This window comes from Neurospora hispaniola (genome assembly GCF_033458365.1).
Source record: "Neurospora hispaniola strain FGSC 10403 chromosome Unknown B0T23scaffold_7, whole genome shotgun sequence".
NCBI classification, from domain to species: Eukaryota; Fungi; Ascomycota; class Sordariomycetes; order Sordariales; family Sordariaceae; genus Neurospora; species Neurospora hispaniola.
The window spans coordinates 2,792,059-2,813,606 of record NW_026944412.1 but is presented as its reverse complement, the minus strand read 5'-3'; the positions used below and the strand labels follow the sequence as shown (position 1 = coordinate 2,813,606).

The 21,548-nt window shown below is 53.1% G+C and overlaps 4 protein-coding genes across 4 annotated transcripts; 3 read left to right on the top strand and 1 right to left on the bottom strand.

Annotated features, from left to right (window-relative positions):
* Positions 1-52: 52 nt before the first annotated feature.
* On the top strand, positions 53-2,753 carry B0T23DRAFT_415003 (uncharacterized protein; the record flags this gene model as incomplete). Its single annotated transcript, XM_062839577.1, has 7 exons — positions 53-67; positions 134-243; positions 306-381; positions 513-638; positions 896-1,009; positions 1,173-1,411; positions 1,472-2,753. The coding sequence occupies 7 exons, from the start codon at positions 53-55 to the stop codon at positions 2,751-2,753; spliced, it is 1,962 nt and encodes a 653-aa protein (XP_062690247.1).
* A 630-nt stretch (positions 2,754-3,383) lies between these two features.
* Positions 3,384-8,933, bottom strand: B0T23DRAFT_323031 (chitin synthase 6; the record flags this gene model as incomplete). The annotated part of the gene is made up of 3 exons (XM_062835331.1): positions 3,384-4,842; positions 4,902-8,600; positions 8,659-8,933. 3 exons carry the CDS (start codon positions 8,931-8,933, stop codon positions 3,384-3,386), a joined length of 5,433 nt encoding a protein of 1,810 aa, XP_062690246.1.
* A 1,219-nt stretch (positions 8,934-10,152) lies between these two features.
* Positions 10,153-13,006, top strand: B0T23DRAFT_364658 (uncharacterized protein; the record flags this gene model as incomplete). Its single annotated transcript, XM_062836348.1, has 5 exons — positions 10,153-10,193; positions 10,622-10,741; positions 11,421-11,541; positions 11,630-11,788; positions 12,472-13,006. 5 exons carry the CDS (start codon positions 10,153-10,155, stop codon positions 12,559-12,561), a joined length of 531 nt encoding a protein of 176 aa, XP_062690245.1. The 3' UTR covers positions 12,562-13,006.
* Positions 13,007-14,348: 1,342 nt separating this feature from the next.
* On the top strand, positions 14,349-20,536 carry B0T23DRAFT_222387 (chitin synthase-domain-containing protein). Its single transcript, XM_062833752.1, has 2 exons — positions 14,349-14,898; positions 14,969-20,536. The coding sequence occupies exons 1-2, from the start codon at positions 14,591-14,593 to the stop codon at positions 20,289-20,291; spliced, it is 5,631 nt and encodes a 1,876-aa protein (XP_062690244.1). The 5' UTR covers positions 14,349-14,590; the 3' UTR covers positions 20,292-20,536.
* Positions 20,537-21,548: the final 1,012 nt, after the last annotated feature.

The following is a 21,548-nucleotide window of genomic DNA, read 5'->3' as shown; positions in this document are numbered from 1 at the left end:
CCATACAGCAACACCAGCCTTTTCACCAGACAACCCTCCCACCACCGCAAAGATGCCTTCTTACATTGTAAGCATGCCGCACTCGCGCCTCACACTACCCATAAGACTCTTACTGACCTGTTCACCATGTCAGGTTACCCTCAAGGACACCGCTACCGATGAGGAGATCGCCAAGACCAAGGAGGACGTCAAGGCGCAGGGCGGCAAGATTGGCCACGAGTACACCCTCATCAAGGCCTTCCAGTATGACAGCCTCCGTCTTCAGAATTAGACACAAGAGCTGACCCTCTCTTTTTTCACTACAGGGCCATCTATCCCGAGGGCTCTGTTTCCACCCTTGAGAACCACGAGCACGTCAAGGGCGTCGAGGCCGACCAGGAGGTCAGGACCCAGTAAAAGAGCGCATCCGATTTCAACAGCATGTTTGAAGCATTAGGCGTCAAGGACAACAAACAACATTGCGAATGACATGATATTTGAACGGGAAGGACAGATATAGGATGAGACGCCAGTCGCCTGCTCAGAGAGAGGAGCATGATCTGGTGATGGATCTCATGCGGGGCACCAATCGCGGGGTAACAGCGAGACGGAGGTTACCTAGTGTTGACAGCGACAGGGGGCCCGGGGCTTACATGCCGGTGTTTCGCTGTCGTTCCAGTGACACTCTCCACTGGAACAGATAAAGGCGGCCATTTGATGACTGTTATGAATTCAAAGAAAGATTTCAATTTGTACAACTTAACTTGAACCGTGTGACTGACTGTGCCTAGTATGTGTTCAACCAGGAAGTCCGAACTTGCAATGGGGATGCGTCATGCTGGATGGAGGAGAGAGCAACCGACAGCACCCAGACAGCACAGCCAAAGCAAGTGCCCGGAAGCACTCCTCAGCCCAGCCCAGCCCTCAAGGTGCTCCAACTCCAAGCAGCGGCGGCCTGTGGGCAGCCCCTTATCGCCTAGCGTATCGATTGGACCACGATAACCCTGTTTCAGCGCTGACTGCTACCTATGTCATCCCATCGCGGCGCTGATCGCCGTCCCGCGCACACACACACCATCGAATGACAACGAACTGAAGCAACACGGCACTCTCCACCGGACCCTACAACTACGTACTTCCTGTTGCACCAAAATTGGAAGTACGTTGTAGTCCCAAATTCAGTCTCGTAACAGAAACCCGCGACCGCACAACATGCCGACATGAAATCCATCGCGAGGCCGTCGAGGTTTCCCAGCCCTCTCAAGGCCTCCTTGAGCTCCTCAAACTACCCGAGACTCTATTCCATCCTGAACCAGAATATCGCGAGACCCCATTACGACCGCCCGCTCAGCAGTCGCCATGAGCTAGAGGACAAAGTCCCATGGCTGGCTAACCAGCCTCTACACCAGCTGAGTCTGGCCGATCTTGTCAAGTAAACAACCAATTCCACTTTATCCAAGGCGTTGACCTAACAATGGCTTCATTCTCCCAGACACGGCCGCCCCCCTCTCTCCGCCGAAGCCCTCCTCTCCTCGGCGCGCTTCACCCTCTCCCTGCTCCCCATCCGCCTCGCCCACCGCATCCAAGCCCTGCGCAACCTGCCCTACATCGTCGTCTCTAACCCCAACATCTCGCGCATCTACAACAACTACCAGCACTCGCTCTCGACCTTGCTCCCCTGGCAAGGCAAAACCATCAGCTCGCTCGACGACGAGATCAAATTCACCCAGGTCCTCGCCGAGCTCGTCCAAACCCACACCGACACCATTCCCATCCTGGCCAAGGGCTTCATCGAATGCCGCAAGTACATCTCCCCTAGCGAAGTGACCCGCTTCCTCGATGAACACCTGCGCGCGCGCATCGGCACCCGCCTGGTAGCCGAGCAGCACATAGCTCTGCACTACAGCTCTACGCCGCACTTCGACCCGGAAGCCTCGCCCACGCTCTGTCCAGAGCCCAAGACGCACCCGTCCTACATCGGCGTCATTGACACGACCCTGCGGCCCGCCAGCGTGATCGACTCGTGCGGTGACTTTGTCGCCGACATCTGCGAGCTTAACTACGGCGTGCGCCCCGAGTGGGTGGTGGACGGCGAGCCGGACGCCACCTTTGCGTTTGTGCCCATGCACCTCGAGTACATTGTCACGGAACTCTTGAAGAACGCGTTCAGAGCGACCGTGGAAAACGGCATGAGCCGCGAGCCGGTCGTAGTAACCATTGCGCCCGAGCCGGCTAGCAGTTCCGCCAGCGCGGCGACACCCGGTGTTTACTCGGATTATTGCCCTCCTAATTCTTCCCAAAAGAATTCTTCTTCTTCTTCTTCTTCTTCTTCTTCTTCGAATTCGAATTCGATTTCGATTTCTTCGAGTCAACAAGGAAAAGCAGCAGCGCAACAACAACAACAAAAACAAGCGCAGCATGGCATCATCCCGCTACATGACCGTGCGCCCGGGGTGACGATCAGGATCAGAGATAGGGGAGGAGGCATTAACCCGGCCGTGTTGCCGAATATTTGGAGATACTCGTTCACAACGTTTAACGACGCGGATGATGATGATCATCATGAGTCGCCGGGGGCGTGGGGGGAGGAGGCCATGGGGCTGATTTCGAATACGGGGGTGGGCGGGAGCACAATTGCCGGGCTGGGGTATGGGTTGCCGCTGAGTAGGGCGTATGCTGAGTACTTTGGGGGAGGGATTGCGGTGCAGAGTTTGTACGGATGGGGCACGGATGTGTACTTGAGGTTGAAAGGGGTGGGTAAGATCGAATATTGAGTGTACAAACTACATATATCTGGTTCGGTCGGTCGGTCGGTCGGTCGGTCGGTACGCTGTTATAGATCGCATGTCAAGTTGCCCTGCCGGTTATGAGTATATAGTATTTGGCTAGGAGATTTGAAAGAGGGTCCATAGAAATATGACTTCAACGCGTCAAATCTGGAGAATAGACTGTTGTGTTCATTCCTGCTCATGGTTCAAGGCGAATCGACCAGTGAGATGGACGAGGTTTGAAACGCGATTCGATGTTACTTGGTTGATTTCGAACTCAACATTTACACCCAAGATTCATATTCCTCATCGTGCCTTTCCTTAATGACGCCAACCAAACATCAACCATTGACCAACAAATTAGAAACTCAGCTTCGTCGTGGGTGCAAATGCAAAGATACATTGCTATGATATGATATAACTATGCAATAAAACTTAAAGCCAAGAAATTACGAAGTATTCCAAAAAAAAGATAGTGTCTATGCTACTATATCCATTAATATTTTTTTGTCTCAACCACTAACAAACGATAAATGATCCAAAAACCCATCCAATCCATGTCACTTCAATACCCGGCATCCATTATGACATGAAATCAGGTTCCATCCTTCATGTATCAGATCACATGTTTCCACTTCACATGTTCGCCAACTCATTATCAATCTGCCTGTCCATAAACGTCCTCCTCTCACCCACCAACTCCGTCTGCAACCGCTGCTCCACCAGCGCCCGCACCTGCTTCTTCGTCACCGTGTCCAAATCAACCTCGCGGAGCACGCCCTGGATGGCCTCGATGATCATCTGGTCATCGGGGCCGGGAGTGCTGCGCTGGAAGTCAAACGACCGCGAACTTTCCGAATGGCTCATGCCGGGACGGTGTCCAGGAATACCCAGGCTCATGCCCGTGGCCGTGGACAGGCGGGCGTTGACCATGCCGCCGGCGCCGAGAGCAGGAGGCGTGTTGGTCATGGACCGCATAGCACCCTGGCTGGGGCCGCGGCTATGACCGCCAGGGAAGTCCTGGTACGGGCTGGCGCGGCGCTGCATCTCGACCATGGTGCCCATCGAGGCCATGCTCTGACGGTTCATGAGGTTGTTCTGCTCGGTGAAGGGGGAGGCGCCGACAAAGGTGCTGGCATGGGTCATGGCGCCGCTACCGCCGCCGTTGGGCGGGAAACCAGGGCTGTGAGGGGGCATGTAAGCTCCGGCACCGCGACCACCGAACCCAGTAAGAACGGACGGCTGGCGGACCGAAGAGTAGACCGACTTCATGTCATCGACCTCGTAGGTCTCCTCGTACATACCGCCCAGGTGCTCGTCCATACCCTTCTCAAGAGGGCCACCGCGACGACCGGGAAGGTTGTTGGCGAGGGCATATTCGTCCCAGCGCTGGAGAGGAATGGCACGGGGGTTGAAGCCCTCCTCGTCGACAGCGACAACTTGCTTTTTACCGCTTTCACCAATGACAACGCGCGTATTACCCCAGGCGAAATCATCCTGATGCCAGAACGAGTAGATGGGCAGGATGAAGGAGTAGATGGGGAAGGCGAGGAGGTAGATGATCATCCAGCCCACGTGCTGCCATTGGCGCTTGAGGATGAAGATGAGCGCCTGGAGACCGTACACGGCCGCAATCATGATGATCGAAAGAAGAGGGAACGGTCCAGTGTGGGAGGAGGCCGTATAAATGAGATAAACGATGTAGACGCAAGTGGCGGGAAGAATAATAGTACCGAAGAGATCGATGAAGACGACAATGCGCATTGAGAAGAAACAGAAACCGCACATTTCATCGAGGAAGATCAATTCAGCCAAGTTGTGGATGGTTGAGTTGATCCAACGACGACGCTGAGACAGCAGAACGCTCCAAGTCTCGGGGGCGGCCGTTTGGCAGTAGGCATCGGGAATGAACTTGTAAGACATGTATGGGAAGTGCTTGGTCATGAGCGTGGTGAGGAAACGATCCTCACCAAGCGAGAGCAGGTTCTTCTTGTGGAGGGTGTCAACATAGCAATCGCTGTACTCGCGGATAATATCATCCGAGATAATGAGCGGCTTTCCCTTGTCAACAGTACGCAAGCGGTACATGGTGAAACTATTGAATTGTCAGTATTGCCTACAACAATCAGTGAGTGGAGGGACAGCAAAACTTACCAACCGGGCAAACAGGTAACGCTGCCAAAGAGAGACTCAAAAGCCTTCGCTAGATGATGAGAAATATAGTACTCGTAAACCTGGATCATGGTCCACCACGAAAGATCCTCATTCTGCAAACTGGTTTCACCGCAAATACCGGCAATCTTGGCGTTATTGGCGCAGGCAGCCACTAGGCGGTTGAGAGAATCTTCGCGAACGCAGGTATCGGCATCGACCATGAGGAGGTATTCGTAAAGTTCGGGATCCACACCAATGATGTTGTTGATCTGGTGGAAGATTTCCAGTTCCAAGGGATTCATGGGCGCACGGTGATGGACGCGGTTGAGGAAGCTCATGAGCAGAATCTGCGAGTCACGCTTACCACGGTTACCGGGCTTCGTCTTGGACTGCTCAGACTCCTTGCCGACCTTGACAACCACGATATAAGGTACCACGTTCCCTTCAAATTCATACAATCCAGAGTAGACCTTGCCGTAGTTGAGCTGTTCGGCTCCAGTACCGACGGATTTGAAGGCCAAGGCAGGTGGGTCAACCTTGGGGTCAACACCGAGAATATCGAGGACGATCTTGGGAGTAGGACGGTCGTTGCCAGCACCGACGATGACACCGTCGCAGATAACAAAGATCAGCTTCCGCTTGTTATCGTACTGGAGGGCTGTCAAAGAGTCCAGGGCTTTCCTCAGCGAGTCTTCACCCTCGGTATAAGCGGGCACCTGGCAGATGACAAACTTGTCCTGGGGAGCAGGGCGTCTCTTGGATCCAAATTGAAGAGCCGACACGAACTTGACCACGATGATACTGCAGATAATAATGGAAAATGCAAGCAAGATGTAGTTGTTGACTTGACACCTGGCCGAATAACGGAAATCGGGCTTGCCAATGTAGAACGTGTTCTTGACACAGTTAAGACTGTTCATAACACTCTCATACTGGGTCTGGTTGCTACTGGCGCGATCAATCAGGTCGTTAATCTGCTCGGTCAAGTCCTGGCCGGGGTTGTTCTTGACCATGTTGGTGATCTTGGCGTCGATGAATGTGTATGTAGCATCGTTATTCATACGTTTGGCGGTGTACATGTAATCGGTCATGTCGTAAACGAGATCCTCGTAGATGAACCACGGGTGATTCCAATCTAGGCCTTCCTGCTTAATCTTCTTGGAATCCCAAACCACGTCGCCATGGTAATACTCCTTGATGGCGGGCAAGAATCTGTCGGTATACCAGTATCTTTCAGAGAGCTTGCTCCGAATATTAGGCTGCGTTGGGCCGGAGATATGCTGGGCCACAACATATTCAGGGGTAGTGTTGAATTGCAACGTAGTTGTATCCGCGATGCCGAGGCCGGGGCAGGAAATGTAGAGAGGCGGGACAAAGTAAGCGGAGAGGTCTTGGCCAGCAAGCGGCATCATTACATCCGACGTGGTGTCAATGTTGTTGTCGCTGTGCTGTAATCTCCAGAATTTGGTGATGTCGTAAACCTTGCCGTGAATGCTGACCCAGAAGTCATCCTCTGCCGCATGATTCTCAATTTCTTCCGAGGTCCAGGCTTTGTCAAAATTGGGGCAGAGAAGACGACCGAAGAAGATAATCCAGAAAACGATGATAGCGTTGAGAATAACGATAATGAGGCAGAGAACAAACTTCTCACGCCATGCCATACGCACGTCAGGCCGCTTCATCCGACCGACGAACTTGAGTAATGGCGATGGAATCCACCACGTCAAAGCCCAAACAATAAAGACCCAGATTTTCCTTTGGGAGGAGATAGGTCGCTCCTCGATCTTCTTGCCCTCAGCAAGGTCGGGCTCTAATTCCGAAACCAGTTGGCCTTCAGCGTTGTAGAAGACCTGTCCCTTGTATTGATCGCCCTTGGGACCAAGACCGTAATCACCGCTGCGCATGCCAGTCATATTCGTAGGGGCAACGGATGGAGCACGCACGGGGCTCGGGTTGAGGTTGTTTTGGCTAAGATTACCACCCAGAGCGAGGTGATCGTAGCTCCCGTTGGAGGTTCCATCGGCAAAGGGAGAACGCATATGGTCAGCAGGTACCTGAGGCGGGAAGAAGCCGCTTCCGTTGTGAGAATAGCCCGAGCCCATGACCCCTGGGGCCATCAGGTTGCGCATGCTGTTGAGCCTCTCAGCTTCCATGGGCTTCAGGTCCAACATACTTTCGGCTTCCCACCAGGCGCTCTCCCTCATCCATACCCTCTCGTTGCCCACAACAACCTCGCCGTTGCTCCAGCCCCGCTCCAGGATCCAGCTCTCGATACCGTCACGGCCATCCATACAGCCCAGAGGCCGATACCGCTGAGTAAATTCATGGTGATCAAAATCGGCCGTGTAGTCAATGTGCTTATTGCGTCTGTTGGCCCACTCGGACAGCCTCCAGGTGCGGAGCTGACGAGAAACAGCTCCAGCTGACCAGGCTGAGTTGACGGCAGGAAGGGCAGCGAGACTAGAAGGTGAGTCGTCTGTGGGGTGGATGCAGAGGTGATACCAAGCACGACTGCGGTTCAAAAGATCCGCAACATCCACACGGCCAGTACGGCCGAGGTTGATACCCTCGGTGGGAACCGGGAGCAAGAGCTTCCTCAAGAAACCCTCATCTTCTGACGCGAAGGCAGTCTTTTCCAAGATTTCCTCGCGCTTCTCAATCAGGCGTTGCCTTTCCCGGCCAACCGAGCCAACCATAATACCCAGATCAGGACCACACTCTGCAACAGCACTCTGCATTTCCCGCACAACCGAGCTGGAAACGGGAACCACCTCGACGCCGTCAGCCTTCATTTCCGAGTTGATACCCTGAGTGTCGTCGAAGATGCCCCGCATGGCAATAGCCTTGCCCAAGTTTTGGTCGGGAATCTCGAGGACAGTGAGGCAGACAGTATCGCCACTGTCCTCGTTGGAAGTGGGCGCACCACTCCGGGAGGCACCGTCGCTAGAGTCATCGCCATTTTTGGATCTACCCATCTGCACGGCAATAGCATCGTTGGCCTTCTTGATGACCCAATCGACCAAAGCCTCATAGAGTCCTCCGATCAAGGTCGCCCGGTCGTCGGTGCTGAGTTGCCTGGCAAGAATTTCGGGTTCGATACCAAGAAGTCCACCGACATCCTCGCATATTTCCTCCAAAACTTCTTGGTCAACATTGTAATCGAGTGTGTTGCCGAGCTTGAGGAGGCCGGCCAAGATCGAGATGAGGTTGCGGTGCGAAGAGCCCTTGATGCCGATGTCCTTGAGGGCAGACCTGAAGTCGTCGGCAGCGGCACCATCATCGGCGGTAGGAAGATAGGATGGGGGATCGTAGGTGCCGGACCGGGCGAGAAGGCTGTATTGAGACGCGGCCTTGAGCCCAAGGAACTCTCTTTCGGCAGGGGTAGAGGCCGTGGTGAGCAGGTAGTAAAAGACATCAAAGGCCCTGAATCCAGGCTCAGAGGGGACACCCAACAAGCCCTTGTCGGTGTCGATACCACCTTGTGTGAGCGAGAGTGAGGCGGCAGTAAGGTTGCCTGTAAGGTTGAGGGTCAAGGTGACGGCCAAGCCGGTCTGTCTCGGAGTGGAGGGGTTGTAAGGGGTTACACAGCGAAGGAACGGTTCAATAGCATCGAGTGCTTTGTACACCGAGGCAGGGATCTCAAGGGGAATGGTGGACAGGAAGGGTCGCAAGAGCGAAGGAGTCGAGTTGTGCAGTGATCTAGCAGTCATTCACCTGTTAGTACCAGACAAGGTGTGTAGGTCAAACAAGGACATACCCAAGAATGATACATCCATCCTCAGCACGGCGGCGAGCGTGCTCCCATGCCCTTAAAGCCAGAGCGCCATCAACGGTTCCACCAACGTGACCATCGGGACCAGCTTGGGAGGCCGTAAGCCATGTGTTGACGACGAGACTTGTGCCGGCGTCCAGACGGTATGGTTGTGAAGAGAGGTAGATGTTGTGTACGGAGTTGAGGAGAGTCGTGGTTGAGACCTGGGATGGCTGTTGCTGACCAGGACCCCGTCCGCCCATACCGGCGTCCGAGGCCATGGAATACATTGACATGCGGTTCGCCATGGTGTGTTGTTGGGATGACGGCAAAGTGTCAGATGGATTCCGGGAGCCCCTTGGGGGGAACAAGAGCGTAGACTTGGCCCACGCCTATTCTCACCGACAAGGACAGCGATGCGAACGAGTGGTGGTGGTCGAAGTGTGTGTACAGTATCGATGATGGCCGAGTAATTGTGCGATTGAGGCTTCGCGTGTGGTTGTTTCAGCTCTGGTCAGTAGTGGATGTTTCGATAGTCAATATCCTCTGCCAAATGCTTCAACCGTGTCTTTTGGTACCGTCTGCTTGGTAGTGGTAGTGGTAGTGGTAGTGGTAGTAGTGTATGGTATTATTAGATGAAGATGGCACCGAAACGAGAGACGACGGACACCGATCGCGCAAAAGATCGGACGAAGAGAACCACCAAAGCGAGTGAAGGCGGCCAACGTCAACGACAAGCAATCATGCAAAGCGGTGCGGTGACAGTGACAGACAGCAGGTGAAGTCGAGTTCCTGCGACGGGATGCAAAGGAAACGGATTTCGAAAAATCCGGAATGTTGCAGATTAGCTGCCCGTCAGCTAGCAGCAGCAGCAGCAGCAGTAGCAGCAGCAGGGGCAGGCAGCAGGCGGCGGTAGGTAAGGTACAGGGGGGGAAAGCGAGTGACCGAAGGGGGGTGTACACTACCTCTACGCTAGTGTAAAGCGAGAATGGGGGAGGATGGGCAAGAGCGGACAGAGACAAGGAAGCGACAACCCAGCGAAGCGAGTGGATGATGATGGGGTGAAGTTTTGGTGGAAGATGATGGGGTCGGCGGGTGGAAGGAAACAGCGACAATTCTCACAGGCTACCTATGGTAGTAGTGGCAGGGAGGCTCAGCTTGCTCGGCTCGAACCACACCTGGGCTATCAATTGGAACGGTCTGAAAGGTCTGAAGAGGGGGTCAACCACCACCAGACTGGGCGATCCAGAGTGGAAATGCATGGAATGAATGGATTTCCCTTCGCTACCTGTTGCTGCTGGGGCTGCTCGTAGGTGACCCCATCACCCACTGGAGAAGCCTGGAAAAAAATCACCACATTCGCAGGGGATCGCGAAGAGAGCAACAACAGAACTCCGTGGGGGGGTGGAGAATTGTGTCCGTACGGCGGTTTACAGCACTCGCCGGGAAAATACACCAATCCCAATTCACTCACCAGTGGAGGCAGGATGCCCATGATCCATGTACGGAGCGCCCGCGACAATCACCCCGGCCCGGTTTGGGTACGTCGATCTGGAACGTAATTACCAGCGAGATTGTTCCCTGTCGGCCAAGAGGGAAGGGCTTACTGATGGAAAAATGCAATTATGCGATCTTTGTTTGTTAAACTTCAGTTGTCCCTATTTCCGCTTTTGCCGACCGCCTTCCTGCGGTGCCACCATGAGCTTCTCGTTCTTGGTGTTATCAGTCCATATGTGCATTGCAAAACATCCTGCTACGTTTTCACAGCCTTGCTCCTTTGTGAGGCGCTGTTGCACTGCTTCAGTTTGGTTGTATCGGGTGTATCAGGCCTGTTTATGGAACTCCGTCGTTCCCTTTTCCAGTGATTTTCATGCCAGGATCCGCAACCATTTTTCGCCTCAATGATTGGATCTCCCCCGTTGAGCCCTGAGGCCCTGTACCGCATCCACCTGATTTTGTGCTGAAGAAGGGAATGCTGGTCGAGTGTGAGATGGCCAGACTTGATCGACCCCAACGCCTGCTTGGAAGGACGATGGTCAAATGAGATTCTCGCCTTTGGATTCTCGTTCGCTTACGGCGCACTGCGTTGGTACGGCTCTCCCGTTCGGCGGAGTGCCGGACGGCCACGGGATGCTGGATGACAATCGGATACGAGCCCTCACAACACCAACTACATAACTGCAAGACTTGGGCCCCACCGTCTGCGGTCATTGTGTGTGGATAGATGATGGTGCACATCCTCACACAGAGGCCGAGCTGAGAACCTCGCATTGGGAATGGCATGTTTCGCTGCGAATTGACGTCTAAAAGTAGGGTCCAAGCTCATGACTGGCTACTGTACAATATAATACTGGTATGTTTGTTAGTTTGGTTCTTCAGCCATGGGTTGAACAGGGGAGATATAGAGCTCTTATTGGCTTCCTTGGAGTTTTCGTTTGGAGAGACCAACAATGACCAGGGTGTAATACGCCACAAATGCCTCTTTTTATACCTCCATCCGTCTCCTGAAGACCTCCAAGCTTGGAAAATATAAAAGGGTAGTCCCCATCTAGTGCCTATCTGTTTGAAAATCACTGGAAAATCGAACGCTTCTTCACTTTCGGGGGCTCTCGAATGGAGATGGGCGTTTTTTGTACCAAACTAACAAACATACCAGGGTTAGATTGTAGAGAATTCAAGAAAAGCTTATTCACAGCCGCCCTACCACGAGCACGAGCCCGCCCGGGCGTTAGATTTGTTGCATGTTACATAAACTAGACTAGGTATAGGCACTGGACGTACGGATACATAGTTCCATTGGGTCTCGAGAGTCTGAACACGAAAAAGGGCTGGAGGGGTATCTCGTGTCTTGTCCGAACATCAGCGACATGTTACAAACATTCCCGTCCCGTGCGTTCGACTTGTTCAACCACCTCAGCGCCCGACGCAGCGGTCCGCGAATGTGTGCAACAAAACCCTCCCGCCTCGCAACCTCTAGGAAGTGGACAGCCATCAAGAACCATGGACAATTAAATTGACGACAAGCACAATGGAATACACGTCAAAGGTGACGATGGGACACTTGCACGTTTATGGAATCCAGTCGGCAATTAACCCAAAAACCGGGCATGATAATGAGACATGTTCCACTGCCTTGGTACGTGGTGTATAATTGCGTGCCGTCTCGCTTTTATGACTGGCATCGAACAGACAGGAGGCCTCGATACAATGAATTGTCTCAGTAGTGACCTAATGATGGAGAGATATCGTGCTTGGCAGCCAAGGCAGATGCGGCGAAAAAAAAGAGACTCTCAAAGGGGGCTGCTCCACACTCCATGTGCCACCTCCAACCGGGTAGTTTTCTTTTTTTAGTTGCCTGTTGTTCTCCTTTTGCCGACCCCTTTTTGCCTGCGCCGCGTTGCATTGTCAAGCTCTATTGGGGAAGAAACATGGGCAAAAACGATGTTGAAGGGCCGGCATCGAACGGCCCTTTGTGTTGACGTTGCCTTTGGTCTTTTGGAAGTGGAAACACGAAGCCATCACCAAGGATTTATATGTTCTACATATACTAGTACAAACTGAATGTACGACCCTGGTCATTTGGTGGTTAGGTTGATGGGGGTTCCATATATGCAATCCTGATGGGATGTAATGTACAACATATGCGCCCCACGAAAATATCGGAACCGACATCAGGTCATGTGCATCACGCCGATTTGAACGTACCTAGAGCGGGAACGTATTCAGGGGCATGATCAAAGGAAAGCGGATGAACTCGTCTTACCGCTGCACACTAGGGCAAACTAAACTCATCCTATATTTTGGCAGATTTTGGTGCAGGTCTGCGGAGGCGTGATGAACAACCGCGCTCCTTCCTGTTCCTCATGGCGGACACCCTCCTGGCAAAGCGCCCGAACGCTCCTGCAGTAATGGCGGGGTCTTTGGCGGGGATCCAGGCACCTCACCTGGAGCTGCCAGCATTAAGTGACCGAAACTCCAAATTCTTCGCGCTTCTGTTCTGGGCTGTTCTTCCTCAAGCAAACAGATCCCATGCTCATGCGATACCTTGTACACAGTTTCCATCAGTTCTTCGCAAAGATGTCGAGCCAACGAAATCAATTTCATCCCACGGTCTTTACCTTTCGCGTTGGAAGCTGAAAACTGGTCACCGCATCGTCCACCCAATTTCCGAGGCTCGACACTAACAAAAAAGCGAGACTCCAAAAGGCGTCATACTTACCGACTACGCCGGACCGCGGCACACCGGCAGACGGTGCACCGCACAAACCCTACGAGGTGGTACCGCCAGCACGTGCTGTACGCTACTATTTCCAATTCTTACGAGGAGACTTGCAGCGCAAAGCCAGAAGCACCAGGCCGGGGCCACCCAATCCACCCCATTGTTCCCCAACTCTCGTATTCCCAAGGGCACGCCACCCCACAGATCTTGCCGGGACACCTCACAAGACAAGCCATATTCGTCCGCGACACCCTCAGGTAAAATACCTCTAGTCAGTGAGCCATTTGGCAACGAACCTGGAGAAGAAAAGAAGACGTGAAAAATGTTCCAAGGGGCCTGGTTCGGCGGTCCCTGACACCGACCACGTTCGTTAAGGTAGTGTAGAATGGGGCTTGCAGAAACCAACGAACCAACAGATAATGTCCTTGGCATCAACAGTGGAGAATGACCAGTGGGAGTGAGACAATGCACAATGCACCTAAATGCGATATTAGCATAGCAGCCGAATATGTAACAGCATAGGCGGCTGAAAGGACAAAGCATGTCAATCAATTTTTAGTGTTTCTATCCCCCAGACAGGCGCACACACTATCGCATGCTTATTACCGCGGGCATGGGCCCTCGACTTCCGAAATCCAATCGAGCAATGCTGTCATAGGGCGTCCATCCGCTCCGGGGGGGCTCCTGGTTGCTGACCGCAATGGGCGAAGAACGGGCAAAAGAGAATCAAGCCGGGTCAAAGTGCCCCTGAGGAAGAGAAAATCCAGCTGTGGTACGTATATACACCGGCGTGATTCTGGAACCGTTCGACAGGGCTCCCAAAGAGGATCACCAGTTCGTCCCAAGAGTCAGGACAACACAGACCTGACCCAAATCCGATGGTGTATCCGATCGAAAAGATGTGCTCCCGCATCAAAAGGGCAGGCAGCCCATGGAGGCTGAAGTGGAACAAGTTGAAGCCTTTGCATTTCTTCGCCTTGTTCCCTTGTTCAGAATTTTGGAGCTGGATCGATATCTTGAATCACGCACTGGCTTCTGGACGTGGAGAAGCCCGTACCTTGTGCTGACCAATCACATGCTGGACGGGGGCAGGTACTTCGTATGGATCCGAATTGCAGCTCTGGCCCTTGCAGACCGCCGTAGCGCCGGCCTGAGAGAAAACATTGGAATCCCCTTTCCCCAGTCAACCAGCTCCATAGCCTCCATCAGACAGCAGGCGACGCTGCCGGTGTGAACCTACCTACCTTACTACTACCTACCCACCGTTTTGTTCCTAGCCACGGCATCCATCGCTGTACACTACACACTTCCCTCTTTTGCTGGGGATTACAGAAAGGTTCGGAACAGGCCTCGAGCGTTTCCAAGGAACGCCCGGCCTGCTCAGTAGCCTTGTTGTTCTATCTTTTCTCTCCTCTCTAACGCTCGTTTACCATTGTCGCATCTGGTCTCTCGTTTTGCCTCACTGTCGTCACTGTTTCGTCCTGTATACACACCTAGCGCGTCGCATATTTCGCTGAGGCAGGTTGTTCATCTGATTGGCATCGGACGACAGCTTCCCAATCACACCATTGTCAACCTTCCCTCGACGACTTGACAGCAAACTCCAACCCTTCCCAGACGCCGACGACTTGGACGCTGTACACTTCTCACCAGACGACCTAGAGGTCCTATAGACATATCGAGTATTATACATACTAGTCCCCCAGCAGCGCGTTCATCATGGCGCTCAACCTTCCTCCCGTAGGGGGGACGGGTGGAGGGGCCCATACCCAACCTTCGTTACCTTCGCTGCCAACCCATCTTCAGTCGGATACACACTTGACGGCTCACCTGGCCAGTCGATTCCACGTCTCGCTACCGATTTCCCGACTTTCATCCCACGCACTCGTTTCCATCAACACATACACTAGCTCCACGAAAGGAGATGGCACGCGAGAGTCTTCCGCCATGGGCGGTGCCGAGGACATGGCCGAGAGGGCCTACATCCGTCTCGGTCATCGGTCAGAGAACCAGGCCGTGCTCTTCTTGTATGTTGCTGTCTTTTTGCTTTTGTCATACCTTGCGGCGTGACCTCGTTACTAACGGCTGAGACAATAGGGGTGAATCGGGCTCAGGAAAGACGACCATTCGTGCGCACGTCCTGACGGCACTCCTCAACAAGTCTTCAACTCCCCTTTCCAACAAGGTGTCCCTGGCCGCATATGTCTTTGACACGCTCACTACCACCAAGACAGCCACAACGCCAACGGCCTCCAAGGCCGGTCTCTTTTTCGAGTTGCAGTACGACACAGCATCCACCACCAGCCCACAGCTCATCGGTGCCAAGTTGTTGGATCATCGTTTGGAAAGGAGCAGGATAGCGGCTGTGCCAACGGGAGAACGCAACTTCCACGTGCTGTACTACCTCCTGGCTGGTACAAGTCCCGCGGAAAAGGCCCATTTGGGATTTGAGGAAGGTACCACAGGGGGTAAGCGGTGGAAGTATCTGGGTCACCCCACGCAACTCAAGGTTGGCATCAACGACGCCGAGGGATTTCAGCTTTTCAAGACGGCCTTGAGGAAGCTCGAGTTTCCCAGGACCGAGATTGCCGAGATCTGCCAGATTTTGGCCGCCATCCTCCATATTGGCCAGCTCGAATTCGAGACAACATCGAGCACTTCCGCTACTGGCGATGACAGTGGTGGCTTCTCCCATGAGGGTGGCCAGATGGTTACCGCCGTCAAGAACAAGGATGTTTTGGCCATTGTCGCTGCTTTCCTCGGTGTTGGCGTCCAGGACCTCCAGACAACGTTGGGTTACAAGACCAAGATGATCCACAAGGAAAGGGTCACGGTTATGTTGGATCCCGCGGGTGCTCGTGAGAACGCCGATGAGTTGGCGCGGACCTTGTACTCGCTACTCGTCGCTTACATTATCGAGAACATCAACCAGAAGCTGTGCGCCGCTGAGGATGCCATCTCCAACACTGTTTCCATAATTGATTTCCCCGGCTTCCAGCAGCAGTCTTCCACAGGCTCGACCCTTGATCAGCTGCTCAACAACGCTGCTGCCGAGTCCATGTACAACTTGACTCTGCAGACCTTCTTCGACCGCAAGGCCGAGCTGCTCGAGCTGGAGGAGGTTACTGTCCCCGCGACGAGCTACTTTGATAATTCGGATGCCGTGAAGGGTTTGCTGAAGCCTGGAAATGGTCTCCTTAGCATCTTGGATGACCAGACGCGCCGTCATCGCACTGATATGCAACTTCTCGAGAGTCTGCGCAAGCGCTTTGAGGGCAAGAACCCCGCTATCGAGGTTGGCTCGGCGACTGCAAAGTTGCCTGGCAGCAACTTCTTTACCGAGAACACCGCCGCGACGTTCACGGTCAAGCACTTCGCTGGTGAGGTCGACTACCCTGTCAAGGGCTTGGTGGAGGAGAATGGTGAGGTTATTTCTGGTGACCTCATGAACCTAATCAACTCCAGCAAGAGCAACTTTGTCATCCGCCTCTTCGGCCAAGAAGCTCTTCATACGGTTGTCCACCCGCAAGAGAAGACCACGGTGATGCAAGCCTCAGTCAGCTCTAAGCCGATGCGCACACCCAGTGTTCTGTCGCGGCGAGGACGCCCCGCTCCAGGTCGCCGCCTACGTGGAGAGAAGGCAGAGTCGGATATCGCGATCGACGAGGTCAGCGAGTCGGGAGAGCCCAGCAGGAAGTCTAGCAAGGGATCGGAACAAGGCGCCGCGGCTCAGTTCCTCTCTGCGCTAGAAAACGTCAAGACAGCCTTGACTGCGCAAGGGACAAATTGCTATTTCGTCTTCTGTCTCAAGCCCAACGACCGGCGTATTGCGAACCAGTTTGATAGCAAGTGCGTCAGGGCACAGGTCCAGACGTTCGGGATTGCCGAGATCAGCCAGCGCCTGCGCGCCGCTGATTTCAGTTTGTTCCTGCCGTTTGGTGAGTTCTTGGGCTTGGCAGATGCCGACACCATTTTGGTTGGAACTGAACGCGAAAAGGTCGAGATGGTTGTCGAGGACAAGAGATGGCCAAGCAACGAGGTCGCCATCGGCGCTACTGGTGTCTTCTTGAGCGAGCGATGCTGGATGGAACTGGCACAGCTTGGAGAGAACACTTCCACCTCGGGCCGTTACGGGTTGCCATCAGATAATGGTTCTACACCAGATCCGTTCAGCGATCCAAAGGAGCGCCTGATGCCCTCGACAAGCTCTACACCACAGATGTACAACGACAAGAAGGCCGGCTACTTTGGAAGCAACGATGTGGATGCACGATCAGAGGCCGGCACTGCTATCGGCGCGGGCGACATGTTCAAGACATTCGAGACCCGTGAGCAGATGGCGGAAAAGGCCAATGAAAAGGATATGGCCGAGGTTGAGGTGTACAAGGACAAGCCTAGTCGTAAGCGCTGGGTCTTCTTGACCTATTGTTTGACTTGGTTTATTCCCGATTTTGCCATTCGCATCCTCGGCAAGATGCCGCGCAAGGACGTCCGCATGGCTTGGAGAGAAAAAGTGGCCATCAACTTCATCATCTGGTTCTTCTGCTTGCTTGCCGCTTTCTTCATTGTTGTTTTCCCCATGTTGATCTGCCCCAAGCAGCACGTTTACAGTCCTGCGGAGCTGTCCAGCTACGACGGCAAGGGCAAGAACCCTGCCTATGCGGCTATTCGCGGTCAGGTTTTCGACATTGGTGACTTCGCGCCACGCCACTATCCTCGCCTGGATTCAAAGTCATTCACACAGTACGCTGGTCTTGACATTTCGGGCCTCTTCCCCGTCCAGGTTTCGGCTTTGTGCCGCGGTGTGAAAGGCACGATTGCGGACACGGTCACTCTCGACTACAAGTCAGACAACATCACCAACGCGGCCGCTGTTATCAGCAGCCAGGATAAGAACGCGCATTTCCATGATTTCCGCGCCTTCACCAATGATAGTCGTCCTGACTGGTTTGCGGAGCAGATGATCTTCCTCAAGGGCAATGGTTACAAGGTTGGCAACGTTGGTTACTCGCCGCCCTACGTCAAGAAGCTCGCTGGCAAGTCACAATCGATTGCTATCCTCCAAGGCCGTGTTTATGACATGAGTCAGTACATCAAGGGCGGACGTCACCAACGCGCTGCTCCTGGGAAACCCGAGCCCACGGATCCCAATGCCGTCAACTTCATGGATCCACTTGTCGTTGATCTTTTCACCCAAAGGGCCGGCGAGGATGTCAGTAAGCTCTGGGAGGCCTTGGATCTCGACGTGAACATGAAGGCAGACATGAAGCTCTGTCTGGATAACCTCTTCTATGTTGGCGACGTCGATACTCGTAACTCGACCCGCTGTCAGTTCTCCAAGTATCTCGTCTTGGCCATCTCGATTCTTTTGGCAACTGTCATCATCTTCAAGTTCTTCGCTGCCCTGCAATTCGGCCAGAAGAACATGCCAGAGAACCTCGACAAGTTCATTATGTGCATGGTTCCGGCTTACACTGAGGACGAAGACTCACTGCGCCGTGCCATCGATTCCGCCGCCCGCATGCAGTACGATGATAAGCGCAAGCTTCTTATCATTGTCTGTGACGGTATGATTATTGGTCAGGGTAACGATAGGCCTACTCCCCGCATTGTGCTTGATATTCTGGGCGTTTCGGAGACGGTTGATCCTGAGCCTCTCAGCTTCGAGTCGCTCGGTGAAGGCCAGAAGCAGCACAACATGGGCAAGGTCTACTCGGGTCTTTACGAGGTGCAAGGCCACATCGTTCCCTTCATGGTTATCGTCAAGGTTGGCAAGCCTTCTGAGGTCTCTCGTCCCGGTAACCGTGGCAAGCGTGACTCTCAGATGGTCATGATGCGCTTCCTGAACCGCGTCCACTACAACCTCCCTATGAGCCCGCTCGAGTTGGAAATGTACCATCAGATCCGCAACATCATTGGCGTGAATCCGACCTTTTACGAGTACATGCTGCAAATCGATGCCGACACCGTGGTAGCGCCCGACTCGGCGACGCGCTTCGTTGCTGCCTTCCTGGAGGATACCCGTCTTATCGCTGTCTGCGGCGAGACTGCTCTGACCAACGCCAAGGCCTCCTTCGTTACCATGATCCAAGTGTACGAGTACTACATCTCGCACAATCTGTCAAAGGCCTTCGAGTCGCTCTTCGGTTCCGTCACCTGTCTTCCCGGCTGTTTCTCCATGTACCGCATTCGCGCTGCCGACTCTGGCAAGCCACTGTTCGTCAGTCGCGAGGTCGTTGAGGCTTATTCCACCATTCGTGTCGACACTCTGCACATGAAGAACCTTCTTCACCTTGGTGAGGATCGTTACCTGACAACACTGCTTCTCAAGTTCCACTCGGCCTACAAGACCAAGTACATCTTCGCCGCCCACGCCTGGACTATTGCTCCTGATACGTGGGAAGTTTTCCTGTCGCAACGTCGTCGTTGGATCAACTCTACCGTGCACAACTTGATCGAACTCATCCCGTTGAACCAGCTTTGCGGTTTCTGCTGCTTCAGCATGAGATTCATCGTGTTTGTCGACTTGCTGTCTACGGTTGTTCAGCCCGTCACCATTGCCTATATTGTCTACTTGATCGTCTTGGTGGCGCGTAATGCGACTGTCGTTCCCTTGACAGCCTTCCTTCTCCTTGGTGCGATTTACGGTTTGCAAGCTATCATCTTCACTCTGCGTCGCAAGTGGGAGATGATTGGTTGGATGGTTCTCTATGTTATCGCCGTTCCCGTCTTCAGTTTCGCCCTTCCTCTCTACTCCTTCTGGCACATGGACGACTTCAACTGGGGTAACACTCGTGTCGTTGCTGGCGAAGCGGGTCAGAAGATTGTCATCTCGGACGAGGGCAAGTTCGACCCCGCCAGCATCCCCAAGAAGAAGTGGGAGGAGTACCAAGCTGAGCTCTGGGAAGCTCAGACCTCTCACGGTGGCAACAACGACGATGTCCGCTCTGAAATCTCGGGCTTCTCATACGCCACCAAGAACCCCTACAACGTTGCCATGTCCGAGTATGGCGGCGGGTACAACTACGCTAGCCGCCCTGGTTCGACCACCGGCTTCCCTCTCGGAGGTTATACCGATAAGACACATCTGCCCGTTAACAACGGTAGTCGTATGTCTTTCGCCAACTCCGACATGTTAATGGCCGGTAATCGCCACTCCCAGTTCAGCGGGTCTCAGTTTATGGGCCGTACTCCCTCTCAGCAGGAGCTGGAGATGACCAACATGGCGGGTATGCCGAGCGATGACGCGCTGTTGGCGGAGATTCGCGAGATCTTGAGGACGGCGGACTTGATGACGGTTACCAAGAAGGGAATCAAGCAGGAACTTGAGAGGAGGTTTGGCGTCCCACTGGACTTGAAGAGGGCTTACATTAACAGTGGTATGTATCTTTGTCTTGCCCCGATTGATCAACTCTTGTGAGGAATGATGGCTAACTCAATGGTGAAAACAGCTACTGAAGCCCTCTTGTCAGGCCAGCTGTAGTTGCTGTTTGCCGTTGCTGTGATGCGTTGATGTCGTTCATACGTACGAACTACGAACTACGAAAACTCGACACTTACGGGGGAAATGGGTTATTGAAGGAACTTGAACAAGACTTTTTGGAAAGCATCTCACGCTCGCACCCTTGCTTTTCTTTTTTTTGGCATATCAGTTTTCTCTCACTTTTCTTCTAACATACTTATGGGAACATCATCAAGTTTTGGTCTAGAATAATCTAATATGCATAGTATTCAGCTGTCGAGAGGGATTTGGAAAATCAAAAGACTTGCGTCTATTTGTTGGTGTGTTTGTTGATTTGGTGGTTCGTGGACCAGCGTTGCTTTTGTTATTGTTGTTGTTGTTGTTGTTGTTGTTGCTTTATTATGCATGCTTGTTGTGCCGCTATAAAGAAGCGAAGAGGTACATAGCTCATGTGTTTACTGAATGGATATCGAATAGTATTTTGGAAGCCTTTGTGTTTGTTTGCTCTACTTTGACTTTTTCGACGAGAGCTGTTGCGGTACGAAAACGATACTTGACTAGGCCCATTGCCTCCTCGTAAGTACATATGCATCGCCGACTAAGACCTTGCCCAGGTCGCTTCCATTGTGGACAATAAGCCCACCTACAGGGGAAGGCAGAACCACGTCGTTGAAACTTGTGAGTCACTCGGCCTGACTGACAGCCGTGACCAGGGATGTTTTCTCCATCTAACATGGGTTGTGTTTCGCAAATTTGCAAACTTTCTCCGAAGTCAAAGGATGCCGAAAGAGTCAACAATTGTGAATCGAAAACGGCAACTGCGTGGATCAAGCCATTAAGTGGGTTCTGAGTAGTGAAGATACAGTTCAGCCTCGGTAAGTTGTGTGATGTTCACGGAGAGGTTGGGCAGTAAGCATTGCGGGGCTTCAGCATTGATGTCAGCGGGAAATCATGGGGATTGGTTTGACATAAGCCCAACGACGACATGAAACGGCCAGTGTGGCTGAGAGCGGAATACGAACACTGTAAATGGTGCTTTCGTATTTTAAACAGAATTCCCCTCGCTTAGTCGGTCGGTCAATCAGTCAGTCAGTCAGTAGAGGTATTCTTGCGGGATAAGTAAAAAGATCCATTCGCAGCTACTTTCCTATTTGTCTACCCTGTTGTGTTTTCCTTGCAGCAAGCCAACAACAATCAGCAAGACCACTCAAACCG

What these genes read in the sequence shown, in the direction of transcription:
- B0T23DRAFT_222387 (XM_062833752.1), top strand. Translation starts at nt 14,591, where the DNA reads ATGGCGCTCAACCTTCCTCCCGTAGGGGGGACGGGTGGAGGGGCCCAT. An exon ending in AACCAGGCCGTGCTCTTCTT is followed by an intron (nt 14,899 to 14,968) that starts GTATGTTGCTGT and finishes CTGAGACAATAG; the next exon opens with GGGTGAATCGGGCTCAGGAA.